The sequence below is a fragment of the Oncorhynchus clarkii genome, chromosome 7 (genome assembly GCF_045791955.1).
Source record: "Oncorhynchus clarkii lewisi isolate Uvic-CL-2024 chromosome 7, UVic_Ocla_1.0, whole genome shotgun sequence".
NCBI lineage: Eukaryota > Metazoa > Chordata > Actinopteri > Salmoniformes > Salmonidae > Oncorhynchus > Oncorhynchus clarkii.
In genome coordinates, this window is record NC_092153.1 from 22,866,936 (window position 1) to 22,887,486 (window position 20,551).

The window sequence follows — 20,551 nt, forward strand, 5'->3', positions numbered from 1 at the left end:
CTACAGAGCAGCAGAGAAGAGAGGGACCTGGCAACGGAACAACAGCCCACAGACAGGAAGCACAGTCTAGGTCAGCCTGTCTGACTGACTGGGAGAAAATGTTCTGCTGAAGAGACACAGAGAGAGAGAGAGAGAGAGAGAGAGAGAGAGAGAGAGAGAGAGAGAGAGAACAAGGTGACCTGCCAACACCCAAAAAGGCTATCTATCAGTCTTCCTCTGAGAGTGTGGAATTTAGTGCATATGTGCAGAATACATTTAACCCTAACCATGCCTCTATGAAATCAAAACAACACTCCACAAACAACATCATGATATTGGAAATTATTTATTCTACTTATTTTACTGCCCATCACATTATGATTTGGCAATGTCTCAGAAAGAAAATTGCTCAAAAGGCAATTGTTGTATATTATAAATGTCAGCTTTTTATTTATTTTAATTTTACATTTATTTAACTAGGCAAATCAGTTAAGAACAAAATCTTATTTGCAATGACGGCCTAGGAACAGTGGGTTAACTGCCTTGTTCAGGGCCAAAACGACCGATCTTTACCTTGTTAGCTCGATCAATCAATGTGGTAGCCTAACAAGTGATTAACAGTGATTTTGTTGAGAGGATTTAGGTCGTTTAGGTTGTAGTGCCACCCTCTGGTTAGAAGTGTATAGTTTCATTCTCTGGTGAAAATGATGCGAAGAAAACAACATTTAATAGGTTATTTTTCCATTTAGGGCACGTTACGATAGCAATATGTCATTCATTGAAATGTATTCATCCTGTATCGGGACACTATCGGTTAGTGTTGATTGAATTAAGAGGGTTCAACTTTGTTGTTCAACAACATTGACATTGGGAGGTGGAGTCAATTTACAGTAGACTATGCACTCCAAATGTACTCTCTCCTCTTGACTACCGTATCGATTTAAAATCAGTAATTATCAACTGGTTTAGGGGACTGTTGTATATCAACCACTAGGTGAAAAGTTGTACAAAACGGCAGTAAAGCAGCTGAATTTGCTTTCGTCAAGGAGGCGTGTGAGGTGACTGGGGGATTTAGTGAGTAGTCGCAGAAACCCGTCAACACTGGACGTTAATGCGCAAATGAAAGAAAAATGAGTGAGAATAAAGAAATCGATTGCTTGTGTTTCTATGTCAACGGTAAAAAGGTAAATAATTTACTGTAATATTGTATTGTGCATTAGCTGTACGTTGGTTTAAGTTGTAGCACTTTGCGATTGTTTTGCACATTGCCTTAACTTTAGCCTACTGCGCACTGTTCCTCTACAAAACTGTCTGCATGGCTGCTCATGTTGTTGACCAATGATTACTTCCCGTCGTCTGTGTTTGTACCGAAGATACTAGCTGTAGGCCTCAGGCCTACTCTCTCAGAATGCCGAAAAAATGCCGAAAAAAAACTCATGCTATGTGCTTTACACGATTCCTCTCCCACTTTCAAACAGGTGACCGAAAACAATGCAGACCCAGAGACTATGTTACTGTCTTACCTCCGTGAGAGGTGTATCCTTTCCTTGCTGAAAATGTATAGATGAGAAGTGAAGCGCCAACATTGAATTAAGTATTTAAATTGAAATTAATAATATAGTGTACTATTTTTGTTGTTGTCATTGTGATTATACTCTTATTAATATTTATCCTAAAGAAAAACGGACAGATGTTGTGTAACCTATAGCCAAATTATTGCACAATCAGTATCTTATAAAAAATCCATACTTTATGTGTAGCCTAGGCACTGATTTTATAAGTGTGTTTTGTTTACCACACAAGCCAGTCCAGAGTTTGAGGTGTGAAAATAATGATGAAGGCCTATCGGAGATGGTTCCATGGTGCAAGTCACTGTGAGTGTGCAAGTCACTGTGAGTGTGCAAGTCACTGTGACTGTGCACTTTTTCCTTTGATTAGGATTGGCTGTATAATACATCCGTTGAAATCATTTAATGTTATGCTATGTGGAAATATGGATACTGATCGATTGTCTAGCCCAAGCAGAGTGTCTCCTCAGTTGGTAACGTTGTGGGTGGAATTTCTGCATTGATCACATACTGTACTGTAAATCACTTTGGATAAAAAATGTCTGAGTGGCATATACTATTATATTCCTTGACGGTGCCTGACTCCAGTGAGGTTGACTGGTACCAAGTACGGATGTGGAGGAGGAGGATGCGGAGCCTGTACTGTCATGGTGTCTCGCTACCAGCCCGGCACCAAGACCATCCTGTATCCATTCATCCCTCAACAAACAGCCATCATTTGGATAAATGATTGACAGATTTTTGATGAACTTTGCACTGTTGATGAATACTATAATTGGCATACTGAGACAGTAACTTTTAAATAGGCCTTTTCTGTGGGGTGTCTGGTAGCCTAGGGGTTAGAGCGTTGGGCCAGTAACCGAAAGGTTGCTGGATTGAATCCCCGAGCTGACAAGGTAAAATATCTGTCGTTCTGTCCTTGAACAAGGCAGTTAACCAACCCACTGGTAGGATGTCATTGTACATAAGAATGTGTTCTTAACAGACTTGTCTAGTTAAATAAAAATGAATAAAAAATTAGATGGGCAAAACTATACGCTTTTGTATAAAGCGCATAGTGTGTCACAAGTTGCATGAAAAAAAACAGATGCATGGACGAATCCAACATTTATCTTCGTGTCTTCAAAGCCCTACTTACGATGTTCTATATTATACTTGGATGATATATTATGTTCATATTGAAAATGTAAATGCCAGTTTACCTTTACCTACTAGCCATTACTCTGCCAACGCCTGCCTGCTGCCAGTCTGCCAGCTTCAGGGGGCAGCCGTCACCACTGTGGAGGGCATTGGCAACACCAAGACCAGGGTGCACCCAGTACAGGTAGGCCCTACGATGGATGGCTGAAGCTCTCATTCAGTGTGGCTGACTGGATTATATGCTTGTGTGTGCTTGCAGGACCGTATAGCCAAGGCCCACGGGTCTCAGTGTGGGTTCTGTACTCCAGGCATGGTGATGTCCATGTACACTTTACTGAGGAACAAACCACAGCCCAACATGGAGGACATCACAGTGGCACTTGGTGGCAATTTGTGCCGGTGCACAGGATATCGTCCCATTGTTGATGGCTGCAAGACTTTTAGTCCGGTATAAATTATATTACACATAACAGACACACATGCATTGCATTTGTATTTGCTGTCTGTAAAGTGAATGTATAATCCATCCTGTTATCCATCATTAGGAATCAAACTGTTGTCAAGCCAATGGTAATGGTGCTGGATGTTGTCTGAATGGAGATTTGCCTCCGGAGAGATCAGAGAATGTGAGTGACTCTTTCTATTCAGGCCATACGCGTTTTATTAAATGTTTTAACAGATTTTCCTTTTTTGAAAAGTGAGGCAAGTGGGCGAATAAACACAAATAAATAAATAAAGTAGAACCTCTTGTTAAAATACTATATTAACCTTAGTTCAACACCTAATCAAGAGATTCTTGCCTGACTTGGTTCAGCCATAGCCCGATAGGAAGTATTTTTTTATCTCTTTACTGGAAGATTGAGGACATTCATTTTTGCTCTAAATCGTGCAACTTAAAAATAAAACATAAAATACTTTTTTTTTTTTGTGTGTGAAGAGCGGCATCCATTACACGGTAATATGCTTTTGCTACATCAATTTTTGGACGTGTAAACAAATGATATGCACCCGTTCATTCTTGAAAATCTAACTTATAAATGATTCATGGGCTTAGTTCAGCCGCATCAGAAACCCCAAAATATAAGCTTGTTTTACTCCAATGTTTGTAAACAAAGTAAGGTAAAGAAACACTAGATACCCTCAAAACATGGTTAAAAATTAACATTTTGATGGATGGTCAGTCCTTGCATCCATTGCTCTGTCTATGCATTGGAGAGAGTTTCTCTAGCCCTATCCCTCTGCTTTTTTACAGAAACGGGGAAAGCCGCTTTTTATTGCTCTTTTAAACATTACATTTCATTTGTATGGCTTAACTGTATAATATAATTTATAGTCATTGTATTATCGATTCGCACAGCGGTCTTAGGCAGTGCATCTCAGTGCTAGAGGCGTCACTACAGGCCCGGGTTCGATTCCAGGCTGTATCACCACCGGCCGTGACTGGGAGGCGCAGAATTGGCCCAGCGTGGTTAGGGTTTGGCCGGGTTAGGCCGTCATTGTAAATAAGAATTTGTTCTTAACTGACTTGCCTAGTTAAATAAAGGATACAGTTAAACAAATGTTACCACCTCACTAATGATATTGGAAAGTTATAGTTCACAATTCCATGACATTGCCGCATTTAATCCGATTTAACACACTTGTTTTATAAAAAGCGAGATGTGTTTTGTTGGCACACATGACATTGACTGTGTCTTCCAGGAGCCTCCACCACAGCTGTTTGACCAGGAGGACCTCCTCCCTCTGGACCCCACCCAAGATCTCATCTTCCCCCCAGAACTCATAGTAAGGCAGCAGGACTAGTGGCTACTCAATGTACTAGTGGTCAAATGGTGAATTACACAGTTTGATATGCTTTCACCATATACTGTATGTCACTGTGTAACATTCAAAAAGTACCGTTCTTCAGTCTAAAATAATTGAACTAACAACCTTTACACAAGACAGAATTATTAATTGACACCAAATCGGCGAAATACTGTTATTTTGCTGTAAGAGTTGTCCGTTGAATACCTCATAGGTCTTATAGTCTGTAATGTCGTTAAAACAGTCTGTATCCTCGTTAGTCTATGAACTAGCGATATTTATATCCTGACGATCCTCCGCTATTCTCCACTCAGCTGATGGCAGAGATGGAGCCCCAGGTTAGTCAGCTGTTCCGTGGCGAAAGGATGGTGTGGGTCTCCCCTGTGTCTCTGGAGGAACTGATCCAGCTGAAGACCAGCCACCCTCAGGCACCGCTGGTCATGGGCAACACCAACATCGGCCCAGACATCAAGTTCAAAGGTGCCTGGCATCCCATAATAATATCACCCACCAGAGTCCAGGAGCTGTTCGAGGTTACCAAGACTCCGCAAGGTTAGCTCTTTCCGTTCTTATTCTCTCGCTCTCGGGTTCGGTCTCTCGCTTGGTCTCTCTCTCTCTCTCAGAACTGTTCATGCGTGTCTGTTGTGTCTGTAGGTGTGTGTTTCGGGGCTGGCTGCAGTCTGTCTGTGGTTAAGGCCCTGTTGGAGGGGCTGGTCCAGGAGATTCCTGAGGAGAAGACGGAGATATACAGATCCCTCCTACAGCAGCTGGGGAACCTGGGAGGACAGCAGATACGCAACGTTGCCGTGCGTATGAATAATCTGTTTCTGTCATTCACTATCTGTTTTGTAGCCTGGTCCCAGATTGTAGCCTGGTTTGTCCGGTCTTGCCAGCACCTTTGGTCATTGTTGGCTATATAGCACAAACAGGTCTGGAACCAGGCTAACAGCTGTGCTGCACATTACTGTCCAAATCTCTACGTCTTAACTACCCTCAGGGGATCACTGGTAAACATGTATTTTTGCATTTGTTTGACTGTTAAACATATTTATGGTGTGTGTTAGTCCATAGGAGGCAATATTGTCAGTGCATATCCCAATTCAGACCTGAATCCTGTGTTCGCTGCTGGGAACTGCACACTTAATGTGGTGTCAAAGAGTGAGTTGTCAGTAGTGACCATTTTCATTCATTTCATTTATTCTGCGTCTAATTTAACCATGTTTTGTATTGAATTATTACAAATCATTGTGTTAATTGGTTCTATTCCAGGGGGAAGAAGAGAGATCCTGCTGAATAAAGATTTCTTTGTGGGGTTTGGAAAAACATCTCTAAAACCGGATGAGATTGTCCTGTCTGTGTTCATACCAGTATCTAGGCAGGTACAGTAAGACACTTGGGAATGGAGAACCTCTTGAGAATCTCACGCATTTGACCTCACCAGGAAGAACTCCTGGCCTTGAGGTGAGTCGAATCCTGTGACTGCGTGAACAACAACGTTTTCCCCAATCTAATGTGTCTTTGCAGGGAGAGTTCATGCGAGCGTTCCGCCAGGCCCCTCGTAAGGAGAACGCCCTGGCCACAGTGACCACTGGGATGAGGGTCATGTTCATAGAGGGTTCCAGCGTGGTCAAGGAGCTGAGTATCTACTACGGCGGTGTAGGGCCGTGCACTGTCAGCGCCACCAAAACATGTGCTGCAGTCATCGGAAGGTACAGAGGGAATTTTTCACAGTTAGCAGGATTTGGTTAATGGGCTATTTTCTTTCGAGGAGAGCTGGCTAAACTGGTTTGTGATTCATATGTTTCTTTGTTATCCTCCTCAGCAATGTTCTTTTTGTGTTACATTATCTGTGTTTTACATCCTTGCTTGTTTTGTACCCCCCCCCCCCCCCCCCACGTCCAAACACACACCCCTGCAGGAAGTGGGATGAGCAGACGCTGAGTGACGCCTACACCCAGCTCTTAGATGAGATATCCCTGTCTCCCTCCCACCCCGGTGGGCAGGTGGAGTTCCGCAGGTCCCTAACTCTCAGCCTCCTCTTCAAGTTCAACCTGCAGATGCTGCACAAGCTCTGGGAGATGGTATGGACTGGGTCACTCTTCACCCCAATTGGTAGCCTACTTGGCAAACTTGAAATTTGGAACTTTTATTTGCTAATGTTTCTCGAAATATAGATATGTTTTTGGCATTGTACAGAATGTGATCCAGGAGGACCTATCAGAAGGGGTCAGCAGTGCAATACGTCCACTACCTAAACAGCTACAGCCCAGCCTACAAGAGTTCCAGGTCTGTTTGATTTGATTTTAGTCGGTTGAATACGAATTTAGCGATTTCACCTACCCCAACCCGTGACTCTATTCATCATTGTGCAGTAGTATGTGTGATCTGACAACATGAACAAATGCTCCAAAAACACCCAAATCGTCCTTGTAGAAACGTGATGCAGGTCTTTACATGTTGTACACGTGACATTGTCATTCTGAACGTTATATTCCATTTTGTTGCGACTCGGGCGATACCTCGCCGTCCTTCCTAGCGGCAGGCTATACGGAGAATGGAACAGCTGGATAGGGGAAACGGCTCGAGTCGTACCATTTCATGTTTACAGCACCTAAAGAACCTGCGTCATTATACTGGGACATTTCGAAAAGTATGTTTTTTAAAGTTATTTTTTTTTAGCGTTTGTTCATGTTTTTTCAGAGCCTCCATACTGCATAACGAGGATGAGGAAGTGAAGCGCTGGTTGGGGTAAATTGTAAAAAATACAGAAAATCGTAACAAAAAAGTGTCTGGACCCTTCTATAACATGCGATTTACATCGAAAATGAGAACTTCTCCTTTTTTAAGAACAAATTCTTATTAACAATCATGGTTTGATTCACGTATTCTGTCCATGAAAGATTACCCCTGCCTACAAACCAACATTTCCTCTGAGGACAATAAAGTTGGATTGATTGGTCTGGATACAAACACGGTTACATCTCAGGCTGTCATAAAAACATGTGTTTGTTTTGCAGGCTGTGGTGAAAGGCCAGAGTGGTGACGACCCAGTAGGTCGGCCTATCATGCACCGTTCAGCCATCAGCCAGGCTACTGGAGAAGCTGTTTACTGTGATGACATCCCCAAGATGGACGGAGAGCTCCACCTCGTCCTGGTCACCAGCACCAGACCACATGCTAAGATCCTGTAAGTACTGAAGAACATTGCAAAGGATTCATGGATAAGTTTCCTCACAAACCACTTTTTTAAAAGTTCATAACATATTGAGCTCTATTTTAACAAACCTAAAGCAATTGTAAATCTAAGCACTGGCGGTAGCACTATAGGTCGGGGGGCGCGGTCAGAAATATTTGCGCTATTTTCACAGCCGGAATTGTGAGCGCATTAGCTAGTGGTGGCACAATGAATAAACAAGTTGTAGGTGTGACGAGGGCTTGGCCACTCACTGGCCTATCAAGGTGTTCCATGGCTTAATACTGCATGCTTTTGTCATGTTCTCTTGGTTATTGGCAGTCTGTGCGGTATCATCAACACTAATTTGGCTGGGGGAACGGAATATTCTCGTCCTAACGGAATATTCTCGTCCTAGTCCCCCTTTTATTAAGAAATAAAAACATTTGGAACTTATTCGGGGTCTTAACTTATTGTTCAGAGTTAGAACAATAGAATGCACAAGGTGCATTTAAGAAATGTGGTTGTGCGTAAGCAGTTAAACAATTAGTCCATGTCAGCTAGCCGCTGGAAGAAAAAAAATGAGCTATCTCAACTTGTAAGCATGGTCAAATTACCGACCTGTGTGGGGTCCATTGATCATCAGTTATCATATTAAAAACTGCAAACGTTTGCTTCCAACTGATGGCAAAATGTGCTAGAATTCAGAAAATTTGCTGTAAAACTGCACATTTTTCTCTCAGCCCCATGGAAAAAATGCGTAGAATTGCAGCAAAGTTGCTTTAAAACAGCAATATTTTCAGTTTCGGGCCTACGTGGAGTTTTGTTAAATTAAAAAATATATATATTTATTAACACGCATACAAAATAATAAAAGGAGCTGGCCAAAATAATGTGTACTGAACAAAAATATAAACGCAACATGTAAAGTGTTGGTCCCAGGTTTCATGAGCAGAAATAAAAGATCTCCGAATTGAAAAGCTTATTTTTCTTACTTTTCTTTGCAGAAATGTGTTTACATCCCTGTTAGGGAACATTTCTCCTTTGCCAAGATAATCCATCCACCTGACAGGTGTGGCATATCAAGAAGCTGATTAAACAGCATGATCATTATACAGGTGCACCTTGTGCTGGGGACAATAAAAGGCCACTCTAAAATGTGCAGTTTTGTCACACAACACAATGCCACAGAGGTCTCAAGTTTTGAAGGAGTGTGCAATTGGCCTGCTGACTGCAGGAATGTCCAGCATAGCTGTTGCCAGAGAATTGAATGTTAATTTCTCTACCATAAGCCCCCGCCAACGTCATTTTAGAGAATTGTGTATGTCTTACTGGCCTCACAACCGCAGACCATGTACAGTGGGGCAAAAAAGTATTTAGTCAGCCACCAATTGTGCAAGTTCTCCCACTTAAAAACATGAGAGAGGCCTGTAATTTTCATCATAGGTACACTTCAACTATGACAGACAAAATGAGAAAAAAAATCCAGAAAATCACATTCTAGGATTTTTTATGAATTTATTTGCAAATTATGGTGGAAAATTAGTATTTGGTCACCTACAGACGAGCAACATTTCTGGCTCTCACAGACCTGTAACTTCTTCTTTGAGGCTCCTCTGTCCTCCACTCGTTACCTGTATTAATGGCACCTGTTTGAACTCGTTATCGGTATATAAGACACCTGTCCACAACCTCAAACAGTCACACTCCAAACTCCACTATGGCCAAGACCAAAGAGCTGCCAAAGGACACCAGAAACAAAATTGTAGACCTGCACCAGGCTGGGAAGACTTAATCTGCAATAGGTAAGCAGCTTGGTTTGAATAAATCAACTGGGGGAGCAATTATTAGGAAATGGAAGACATACAAGACCACTGATAATCTCCCTCGGTCTGGGGCTCCACGCAAGATCTCACCCCGTGGGGTCAAAATGATCACAATCCCAGAACCGCACGGGGGGACCTAGTGAATGACCTGCAGAGAGCTGGGACCAAAGTAACAAAGCCTACCCTCAGCAAGGGCATTGAAGATGAAACGTGGCTGGGTCTTTCAGCATGACAATGATCCCATTCTCATTTTGTCTGTCATAGTTGAAGTGTACCTATGATGAAAATTACAGGCCTCTCATCTTTTTAAGTGGGAGAACTTGCAGAATTGGTGGCTGACTAAATACTTTTTTGCCCCACTGTATATGGTGTTGTGTGGGTGAGCGGTTTGCTGATGTCAACGTTGTGAACAGAGTGCCCCATGGTGGCGGTGGGGTTATGGTATGGGCAGGCATAATCTATGGACAACGAACACAATTGCATTTTATCGATGGCAATTTGAATGCAGAGAGGTACAGTGACGAGATTCTGAGACCCATTGTTTTGCCATTCATCCGCCGCCATCACCTCATGTTTCAGCATTATAATGCACTGCCCCATGTCACTAGGATCTGTACACAATTCCTGGAAGCTGAAAATGTTCAAGTTCTTCCTTGGCCTGTATACTCACCAGACATGTCACCCACTGAGCATGTTTGGGATGCTCTGGGTCGACATGTACGACAGTGTGTTTGAGTTCTTAACAATATCCAGCAACTTAGCACAGCCATTGAAGAGGAGTGGAATAACATTGCCTGAACAAATCTATGCGAGGGATATGAGTTGTGTTGCGTGGGGAAAATGGTCACACCAGATACTGACTACTTTTCTGATCTATGCCCCTACCATTTGTTTAAGGTATCTGTGACCAACCGATGCATATCTATATTCTCAGTCATATGAAATACATAGATTAATGAATGATGAATGTATTTCAATTGACGGATGTCCTTATGTGAACTGTTACTCAGCTTAATTGTTCAATTTTATATTTTTGTTCAGTATAGATAAAACGGATTTCCACTTACTGTTTTGCTGCTCCCGAACTTGATCTTTTTAATAAAGCTTTGGTGATTAGCTAAAAGTCTATGCCTTTTAAAATAATAATGATTGTTTTAAGATTGACATACCATGGATTATTTAGCTATTTGATTTAGAATTTTAGGACCCCTGTAGGTACCCCCCCCCCCCCCCCAAAAAAAAGTTATATGATAAAATATTGCATTTGGCCTTTAAACATTTATAAATGGCAACAGACAGTCCAAAAATGTTAAATGTTTTGAAGTGTTTGCCCTAGATTTAGGAGATATACAGTAAGAATATTTTTGTTTTTGGTACACACAAAACTACCTCCAAAACCAATGTGTTCGTGAGAGAAGCGTCTTTCAGCTTAGATTGTAGGCCAAACCGTTTGGACACGAGACATTTTTGTGAGAAGACCGATTATCGGGGTGCCTCATGGTCTGACAAACAGCACTGTAGCTCGGCCACCTTCCACCGCCGATGAGGAAGGCCGATTTATAGGCTGATGCAGTGGATTGAGATGCAGCCCATGGAAAAAATTTTTTTTGCATAAAGTGATGGATTTTGTTGGAGATTGACACAAGCATGTCAATAGACTCTTAAGATGTATTTTAAAGCGGTTTTAGGAGCCAAACGCTTTATTAATAATCGTGTCTACTTGGTGAATGGATTGGGCCAGACAAAGACTGCCTTCATTGAGAGGCTGAACTTGGTTTTTAATCTAATGAAACAAAATGGGGAATGTTTCTAAATATGGGATTTACGGGCACAAAAAACACCTTGTTCCATGGGCACTGTGTCATGGTTGGATAGGCTCCGCTTCCGTTGTCAAAATGACATACCATAACCAACCGCGTTACCGCTAAGACCAGCTTTCGGTTGGTCTTAAATATATCCCCACCAGCACATACTGAAATTTTGAAATTAAGGACACGGCTCAGCGAAAGCCACCCCTCCTACCTCAGCACAAGCGAGCTCAGGGTTTGAAAATAAAAGAGCACTGGCTTTAGTGGGGCGGCAGGTAGCCTGGTGGGTAGGAGCATTGGGCCAATAACCGAAAGGTTGCTGGATCGAATCCCCAAACTGACAAGGTAAAAATCTGTCGTTCTGCCCTTGAGTAAGGCAGTTAACCCACTGTCACCCGGGTGCCAAAGATGTGGATGTCGATTTTAAGTCAGCCCTCGGCACCTCTCTGATTCAGAGGCGTTGGGTTAAATGCGGAAGACACATTTCAGTTGAATGCATTCAGTTGTACAACTGACTAGGTTTCCCCTTTAACAGGTTGAAATTGTCAAAGACCATGTGCTTGACAATTGGGCTGGCTTAATGCTGTTTGAAAATAGAGCACACTGTATAGCCTAGGGTTAACCAACTAGATTCAGCTGCGGGACAGTTTTTGGGGAGTTGGTAGTGATTGGAAAATAGCATAGTAGCTTCATACCTTGATTACGTTGAGACACGATCACGGCTCTCTTATTTGTGGGATTACTAAATAATTTTTCTAAATTAAAATCATTGTTTGTTTTCCTAAACTTTGGAGGGCCAGCGAGTGATCACTTGCAGGCCGGTTTTGGCCCACGGGCCGCCTACTGTACACCCCTGGTGTAGATCATACAGTGAGCAGAGTCCCAATCATTCATATAATCACCAATACTGCCTCTCATTTAATGAGGAATCTTAAGATATTCATTTGGCTGCACCCTTGCTAAATATTGAATTATAAAAATCCAAATGAACCCTCTATCCACAGCCAACAGAAATAATGGGTTTTATCCAGGTTGCATAGAATACAAAGTATAGACCTTACTCACACATTCACTATTCATTGGACAGGAAGTGGGCTTCAGAGACACACCAGTGTGGAGAGACCTGGCTATTGTTAACCAGCATGGTGCGTCATGTGGGACTCGATAGGTTGTTATCCTCATTGTTAAATGGGTATACACCACCATAGATCCTTATCTGAATGTCATTCACTGTAAATGAGTAATGGCCATGTAAAATCCTAACCTGTATGAAATGAGCGGTAGTATTGGTTAGTATGTGCATGACTGTCTCTCTACTCACTGTCTTTTTCTCCCCTCCTAACAGAGACATAGATATCAGTGAAGCTCTCCGGGTTCCAGGTGTGGTGGATGTCATCACTTCTAAAGACATCCCAGGGAAGAAGTTTAGGACGTTTACAGGCATAGACGAGGACATTTTGGCTCAGAATGAGGTATTGTAGTGCTTCATCGAAGAGACACAACCAGAATCGCACATGTCATGTCATATGTGTTGTTGTTTTCATACAGTGTATGATGTAATCAAAGCCTTGTCCAGTGTGTTGTCACACCGGAACTAAGTAGCCATGCTGTTTATTCACCTCACAATGTAGACTATACTGTGTATATACAAAAGTATGTGGACACCCCTTTAAATTAGTGGATTCTGCTACTTCAGCCACACCTGTTGCTGACAGGTGTGTAAAATCAAGCACACAGCCATGTAATCTTCATAGATTAAAATTAGGCAGTAGAATGGCCTTACTGAAGAGCTCAGTGACTTTCAAAGTGGCCCCGTCATGGGATGACACCTTTCCAACAAGTCAGTGCTTCAAATTTCTGCCCTGCAAGACCAGCCCCGGTCAACTGTAGGTGCTGTTATTGTGAAGTGGAACGTCTCGGAGCAACAATGGCTCAGCCGCGAAGTGGTAGGCCACACAAGCTCACAGGGACGGCCGAGTGCTAAAGCGCATATCGTGTAAAAAATCATCTGTCCTTGGTTGCAACACTCACTACCGAGTTCCAACTGCCTCTGGAAGCATTGTCGCCGGGAGCTTCATGAAATGGGTTTCCATGGCCGAGTAGCCACACACAAGCCTAAGATCACCATGCGCAATGCCAAGCGTCGGCTGGAGTGGTGTAAAGCTCGCCGCCATTGGACTCTGGAGCAGTGGAAACACAGTCTCTGGAGTGATGAATCACGCTTCACGATCTGGCAGTCCGACGAACGAATTTGGGTATGGTTGATGCCAGGAGAACACTACCTGTCCGAAGGCAAAGTGCTAGCTGTGAAGTTTGGTGGAGGAGGAATGGCCTTGGGATGTTTTTTGTGGTTAGTGCTAGGCTTCTTAGTTTCAGTGAAGGGAAATCTTAACGCTACAGCATACAATGACATTCTAGATGATTCTGTGCTTCCAACTGTTTCAGCATGACAATGCCCCTGTGCACAAAGCAAGGTCTACAGAGAAATGGTTTGACTGGCCTGCACAGATCCCTGACCTCCTCGAAAACCTTTGGGATAAATTGGAACGCCGACTGCGAGCCAGGCCTAATCGCCCAACATCAATGCCTGACCTCACTAATGCTCTTTTGGCGTAATGGAAGCAAGTCTCCCAACTCCATATTAATGCCCATGATTTTGGAAGGAGATGTTCGACGAGCAGGTGTCCACATACGTTTTTGTCATGTATGAAGGTCATTCTCACACAGATGCATGACTGTTAGTATTAACTATGTTCACAAATGTTATTGCCAGGTGTCATGCGTGGGTCACATGGTGTGTGCAGTGGTGGCTGACAACAGGAAGCAGGCTAAGAGAGGGGCGGCTCTAGTGAAGATCGCCTATGAGGATCTGCCAGGCCCAGTGTTCACTGTTGAGGAGGCTATTGAGAAACAGTCCTTCTTTCTGCCCCAGAGGATGATCGAGCGAGGCAACGTGGATGAGGCTTTTGATAAGGTTGACCATATTTACGAAGGTACAGTATGTGTTAGCTTCGTATGCGTACTAGGTGTGTCCACCTGGTTCCTATCTTGAGTGTTTGTATCAGTGAAGTCTATGTACTGAGTCGTGTTGTGCTCTTTAATCTCAGGGGAGATCCGGCTTGGTGGTCAGGAGCATTTCTACATGGAAACACAGAGCATGGTTGTTGTGCCTTCGGGAGAAGAGAGGGAGCTCAACGTTTATATCTCCTGTCAACACCCAACCTATGCCCAGGTACAGTCAACTCTACTCCCTCAATCTCCATCCCTGAGGATAGGAAAATATCAAGTATTCACTGTTGAAGTGTAAGTCATTACTTCCTAATTGGCAAATGAGATGTTTCTTGTCTGTCTTTTTTCTGTAGGAATCCATCGCAGAGACTCTTGGGATTCCCTCCAACAGAGTGTCCTGTCATGTGAAGAGAGTTGGCGGAGCGTTTGGTGGGAAAGTGACCAAAACGTCTATCATAGCCTGCATCACTTCTGTGGCTGCATGGAAGTAAGTCAAATACTTCAAGAATAACTGACTTGATCCAATGATGCATGACTTATTTAACCCAAATGCAATGGTGATCTATAAATCCAAAACATCATTTATGTGTTTGTTTGAATCCGTCTACCCAGGACTGGTCGGGCCGTGCGTTGTGTTCTGGAGAGAGGAGAGGACATGCTAATCACTGGGGCCCGCCACCCTGTCCTGGGCAAACACAAGGTGCTCCCCCTCTTAAAAGGCTTTGTGATGTGACTGACTCACAAAGGGAGGCATTTGAGGGATCTTTAAGTGGTACTAGATTTAACTGCTAGTGTGTTAATGTCTCCAGGTTGGCTTTATGAACGATGGAAGGATAATAGCTGCTGATCTACATTATTACGCCAACTCTGGAAACACTGCAGATGAGTCTTTGTTGGTGAGTCACTCTTCCTCTGCCTTTCGCCATTCAATTCTTAACCCCAAGTCCTCCTTGAAAGCTAACACCAGACTCTGTCTATGCTTGTCCTAGGCAGTGTCTGAGCTCTCTGCCCCCTCCTTTTTCTCCAGGTAATAGAGAAGATTCTCCTTCACCTGGACAATGCGTACAACGTGCCCAACCTTCGCGGTCGCTCGGTGGCGTGTAAGACCAACCTGCCCTCCAACACGGCGTTCCGAGGCTTCGGCGTGCCCCAGAGCATGTTGGTCACTGAGAACATGATCAATGACGTGGCCATGAAGTTGGGCTGCAACGCTGAAGAGGTCAGAGGTCAAGTGTTAGGGGTCCGGGAGGGTAATGGGGACAGGGAGGAAAGCCATAAAAATAGAATCAAGTGAATTACTTTTCTATGATGAAAGAGTGGGAGGTACCAGAGCCTTCTATTGAGGAAAATCGAATTGATATAAACAATCTCTGTGGTCTCGTGACAGACATGCATAAATTAAGTCTGTTCGAAAACTGATGACGTCTGAGATTATTAAGATATCTGAATATGCTATGAAGTCAATATGCTGTAAATGCCTTATAGATTTCATAAAAGTACTGTACACACTTCATAACACAGTTCTCTTAATAGTTTCTCTTTCTTGAGCAGATCCGTGAGATAAACATGTACAAGGAGGTGTCCCTGACACATTACAAGTTTGAGTTTGATCCCAAGAACCTCCTGCGTTGCTGGGATGAATGCAAGGAGAAGTCTGACTACGGCAGCAGACGCAAATCCGTCGCCCAGTTTAACCAGCAGAACCGCTGGAAGAAGAGGGGCATGGCCACGATACCCATTAAGTATGGCATCGCATTCTCAGACGGCTTCCTTAACCAGGTTAGCTTTGCCTTTGCACTGTCAAATTAGTCAATCCAAATTATACATCATGAATCAATCAAATTAAGGTTTGATATTTTCTCTGTGCGTGTGTCTGTGAGACAGGCTGCATCTCTGGTACACATCTACAAGGATGGTTCTGTTCTAGTCAGTCATGGTGGAACTGAGATGGGCCAGGGAATACACACTAAAATGCAACAGGTAGAGTATTTTCTCACTTAGCTTGACTAGTTGGAGTGAAATAATGATTGTAGTACACATTCTGTACTAACTACAACTATTCCATAAATGGGTACTGCTTCTACTTGGCTTGTATGTACTTTTTACATTCAGTCAATTCATCAATACCTCCAGGTGGCAAGTAGAGAGCTGCACATCCCCGCCTCTCTCATCCACATCACAGAGACCAACACCAGTGCTGTGCCCAACACCTGCCCCTCCGCCGCCTCCTTTGGCACGGATGCCAATGGCATGGCCGTGAAGGTACGGTATTGCCTGGGATCTCCCCAGCTAGCCTGATCCCAGATCAGTTGGTGCAACCAACACCTGATGTGGATATTTTCCTGTTGGCGTGTTAGTATGGATATTCAACCAATTGATCAGTCATATTCAACCGGTCTGTTTTTTTGTCTTGTCCCTAAGGATGCCTGTGAGATCCTGTACCAAAGACTAGAACCTGTCAGGAAACAGAACCCAGAAGGCACATGGCAGACCTGGGTATTTCATATTGATGTCCACTTCCCATGACAACATCATTATTTAAGTAGAACAGAGGGATATAAATCAGTTCATGAATAGCAACATGGTTCTAAATGACCTGTTTGTGTGCTGGAAAATAGGTGACCTCCGCATTCATCCAAAGGATCAGTCTGTCAGCTACTGGATACTACAGGTAATGAGATTCAACATAGATTTCCATGCAGACCTAACACAGAGGAGTGTTTTGAAGCCTTTCATATGGTCTTTTATTTCACTATTACAGATACAAAACCATTAACTTTTAGGGCTGTAGGGCCTATGTGTAAAATATTGCTACTCTTAGCTAATGTGGAAAGATACATGTATAATTGTATATAATTACAGTAGATAGCGTTGTGTGTGTGTGTGTGGTGTGTGTGTATAAATGATGTATAACATAAACTGCTGACGTTTGTATAGGGGTCATGACCTCTACATGGACTGGGAGAAGCAGGAGGGCCAACCGTATGCCTACTTCACCTACGGTGCCTGCTGCAGTGAGGTGGAGGTCGACTGTCTCACTGGAGACTACAGGGTGACCTCACTTACACAACCAGTATATCTTACATGCTTTTGCTGTTACACACTTTACCTTAGGTTCTAGTCAGATGGTCAAATGAAGACATTCACTATTTCATACTATTAAATATGCACCATCTGACATTTGTTTTCTGCCCATGTCTAGACGGTGAGGACAGACATTGTTATGGATATTGGAAGGAGCATCAACCCCTCCGTAGACATTGGCCAGATTGAGGGCGCTTTCATCCAGGGTTTGGGTCTGTACACCATGGAGGAGCTGAAGTTCTCTCCCTCTGGAGTGTTGTACACACGTGGCCCGTCCCAGTACAAGATCCCCGCTGTCTGTGACATACCACTTCAGTTCAACGTCTACCTGCTTTCAGGCTCTGACAACCCACATGCCATCTACTCATCTAAGGTGAGCAAAGGGTGTGCGCGTGACCAGGAAAAACTATCGTTAAACTAGTTGTGGCCTTTAACCAAGACCTTTGGCGTCTACAGTAGTCCGTAAAGAATGTTCTGTCGAGTTAATTTGACGATAAAGTAAATATTCTCCTCTACAGGGAATCGGAGAGCCGGTGCTGTTCCTGGGTAGCTCGGTGTTCTTCGCCATTAAAGACGCGGTGGCAGCAGCCCGGGTAGAGGCTGGTATGGTGGGACCCTTTACCCTGAACAGCCCTGCTACCCCAGAGAGGACCTGTCTGGCCTGTAACACCCCCTTTACTCAGAAGGTAAGGCGGTGCCACCAGCCAGTCTCAATTCACTCCCTACCCCAACCCATAATTCTTGACCCTAACCCATCAATGTTTGCCAATTTGAATATGGAGTTTTCATACTGCTTCCATCTTACAGATCTGCAAACATAAAGGGAGTTAGGAACAGGAAGGGGTAGGGAGTGAAATGGAACCGGCAAGTCACCAGTTCAATGTACTGTACCTTATTCACGTGGCAGCCATGACTGTTTGAAATCCAACTTACTGCTCAGGAGTAATGTCAGCCATTGTTCTCTTCCAGATTCCAGCCAGCAAACAAGGATCATTCCAACCGTGGGCTTTGAGTATTCCCTGAATTAAAATAATATTCTGACTTGTCAGAGGTATTGATCACTGCCTAATCATAGAATTTCTATGTCGGTAACATTCTATATTTAGCTGAATAAGGATCAATAACACTGTATGATTCTAATACTTTAAATATCAAGTTACAGAATAAGCCTATGCTTTTGCTGCCAACATATACTTTGCTTAAAAAAAAAAAATGTTAAAAAAGTTTGTCTCAAATTAAATTTGATGTAAAAGGTAGGGTTGTCCAATTGTGAATCCATCCAATGCCGTGTATGCCTTTCACTTTCAATAAATCGCATGTTTCTCAACTTGAATACAATGCTTAAAAAATGTATACTTTATTAGTCAGACATCAGAATGCTTTACAGCACAGAATTAAACCAACGCTCAAAGTTCAGTTCTATTTTTTTTAGGTGAATCTGGGTTCTGTATGTTGACCACTCTTGGCCGTAGGTCACAGATGCAGGATTGTTAAAGTTTTACCAAACAGCCCAAAACATACACGACCAAAACGACACCAGATGGTGTATTTATCTTACCCTTGGTTCCTAGGACGAGTGAAATTTCAAGCAACAGCGTCAATCACATATTCTAGATACATTTCCGAGTCATCCAGAAAGCACACAATCTGCAAGAAACCCACCAATACCGAACGATACGTTAAGATGAGGTGAATGATTAACAGTTGGAGCCAAGCCCAGGTCTGACGAGGCTACCGAGTCATATTCAGTTGATACTCCATGGTTTGAATGTTCCTTTCTGTGGAGATGGAGCCTCGAGGGGGAAAAAATATAATGCCGTTAAATGAATGTTGTTGGCGAAAGGGTATCGGAGAGACCAAAACAGTAGACGTGGGCCAGTTAGTGGACTCAGAATAAGCCTAGTCCCGAACTAAAAAGCACTTTCAATGGAGAATTTCCATCAAACCGCTTTTTAGTCTAGAACTAGACTTGATCTGTGTCCTCCGAAATGAAGAAAAGTTACCATCTTAGTGAACTGGTCGTCACAGGCCATGCGTATCCTCTCAGCAGTAGCAGGGGGAGCTTAGAGGGAAGCTGTCCCCTAACCCCCTCTGTCTACGGGCTGCAGCAACTGCCTCCTTCTATGGCAAGAAGATGGTGCTGGCCAAGAACACTGGCGGCTCGTCTATACCCTGTAACAACTTGGTCGACCATCAATTACCACTTAGGAAGTGAATCCTCGGGAACCTTGAGTGAAAGCATTTTGTTTTTTACCCGACAAACTTGAACTTGACAATGTGGCATGGTGCAAATCGTTCAGTCCAGAAAATGATCTGTATTTACGCCTAACTGATGCCTTTATGGATGTGTCAAGGGATGTCGTTTGTCTTGCCTTGGACATGTAGATGGCATGTGGGTTCTGTGCGTTGGCCAGCAGGTGGACATCAAAGGGCAGGAATCTTGTACTGGAACGGACCCCTGGTCATCAGAACCCCCTCAGGAGAGAACTGCATCTCCTCTATGGTGTACAGACCTATGCCCTGGACAAAGCCTCCCTCAATCCTGAATATATATATAGCACCATGTTAACTTTGTCTCAACTCATATTGGAATGTATGCTACTGAAGATGACCCATATTGATCCATAATACTGTAGAAATGTACAGCCACTAGACCTGTGAGGGCTATACAGTGCTGTACCCATCCTATATCTAGAGCTGGGTTAAGGCTTCTTCCAACAGCCATCACAATATCTGTTCTGAGATTCTGCAACAAACACACAGTTAATTGTATAAAGCCAATGACGTCTTTGAGACATAAGGCTCATACATGCTTATTGCGAGTTCTAAGGCATGCCTGCAGGTACAGTATGAAGTAGTGTTAATTAACATTTCACTGATTTCGACAAAAGGTCATACTACTGTACTTCATGATCTCCAGTGAGACAGTCAATCTCCACTTCTGAGTAGCAGGCCCCGAAGGCGAAGTAATAGTAGGCTGGACCCACGCTGTTCTCCCAGTCCACACCTGTGTGAGGTCCCCTGGAATCCATAAGGTGCCCATATTAGGATAGCCTCCTTGTGACTGAGACTTTCCCAATATGAGCGCCGTAATCGTGCCATTGCAGTGACCACGGCCTTACGACAGTCAGTGATTGATACGTTGCATTGCTTCATTAC

General features: G+C 43.4%; 1 protein-coding gene across 1 annotated transcript; it reads left to right on the top strand.

The window, feature by feature from the left end:
* The first annotated feature begins 795 nt into the window (after positions 1-795).
* Positions 796-18,725, top strand: LOC139413080 (aldehyde oxidase 6). The gene is made up of 31 exons (XM_071160124.1): positions 796-1,163; positions 1,458-1,515; positions 2,136-2,232; positions 2,763-2,871; positions 2,947-3,135; positions 3,233-3,313; positions 4,389-4,472; positions 4,808-5,045; positions 5,148-5,299; positions 5,558-5,651; positions 5,763-5,872; positions 6,018-6,202; positions 6,412-6,574; positions 6,690-6,779; positions 7,511-7,680; positions 12,645-12,771; positions 14,073-14,292; positions 14,407-14,531; positions 14,662-14,795; positions 14,921-15,008; positions 15,118-15,204; positions 15,336-15,527; positions 15,860-16,087; positions 16,193-16,288; positions 16,442-16,570; positions 16,730-16,804; positions 16,927-16,979; positions 17,246-17,360; positions 17,511-17,765; positions 17,911-18,078; positions 18,362-18,725. The coding sequence occupies exons 1-31, from the start codon at positions 1,110-1,112 to the stop codon at positions 18,413-18,415; spliced, it is 4,020 nt and encodes a 1,339-aa protein (XP_071016225.1). The 5' UTR covers positions 796-1,109; the 3' UTR covers positions 18,416-18,725.
* Positions 18,726-20,551: the final 1,826 nt, after the last annotated feature.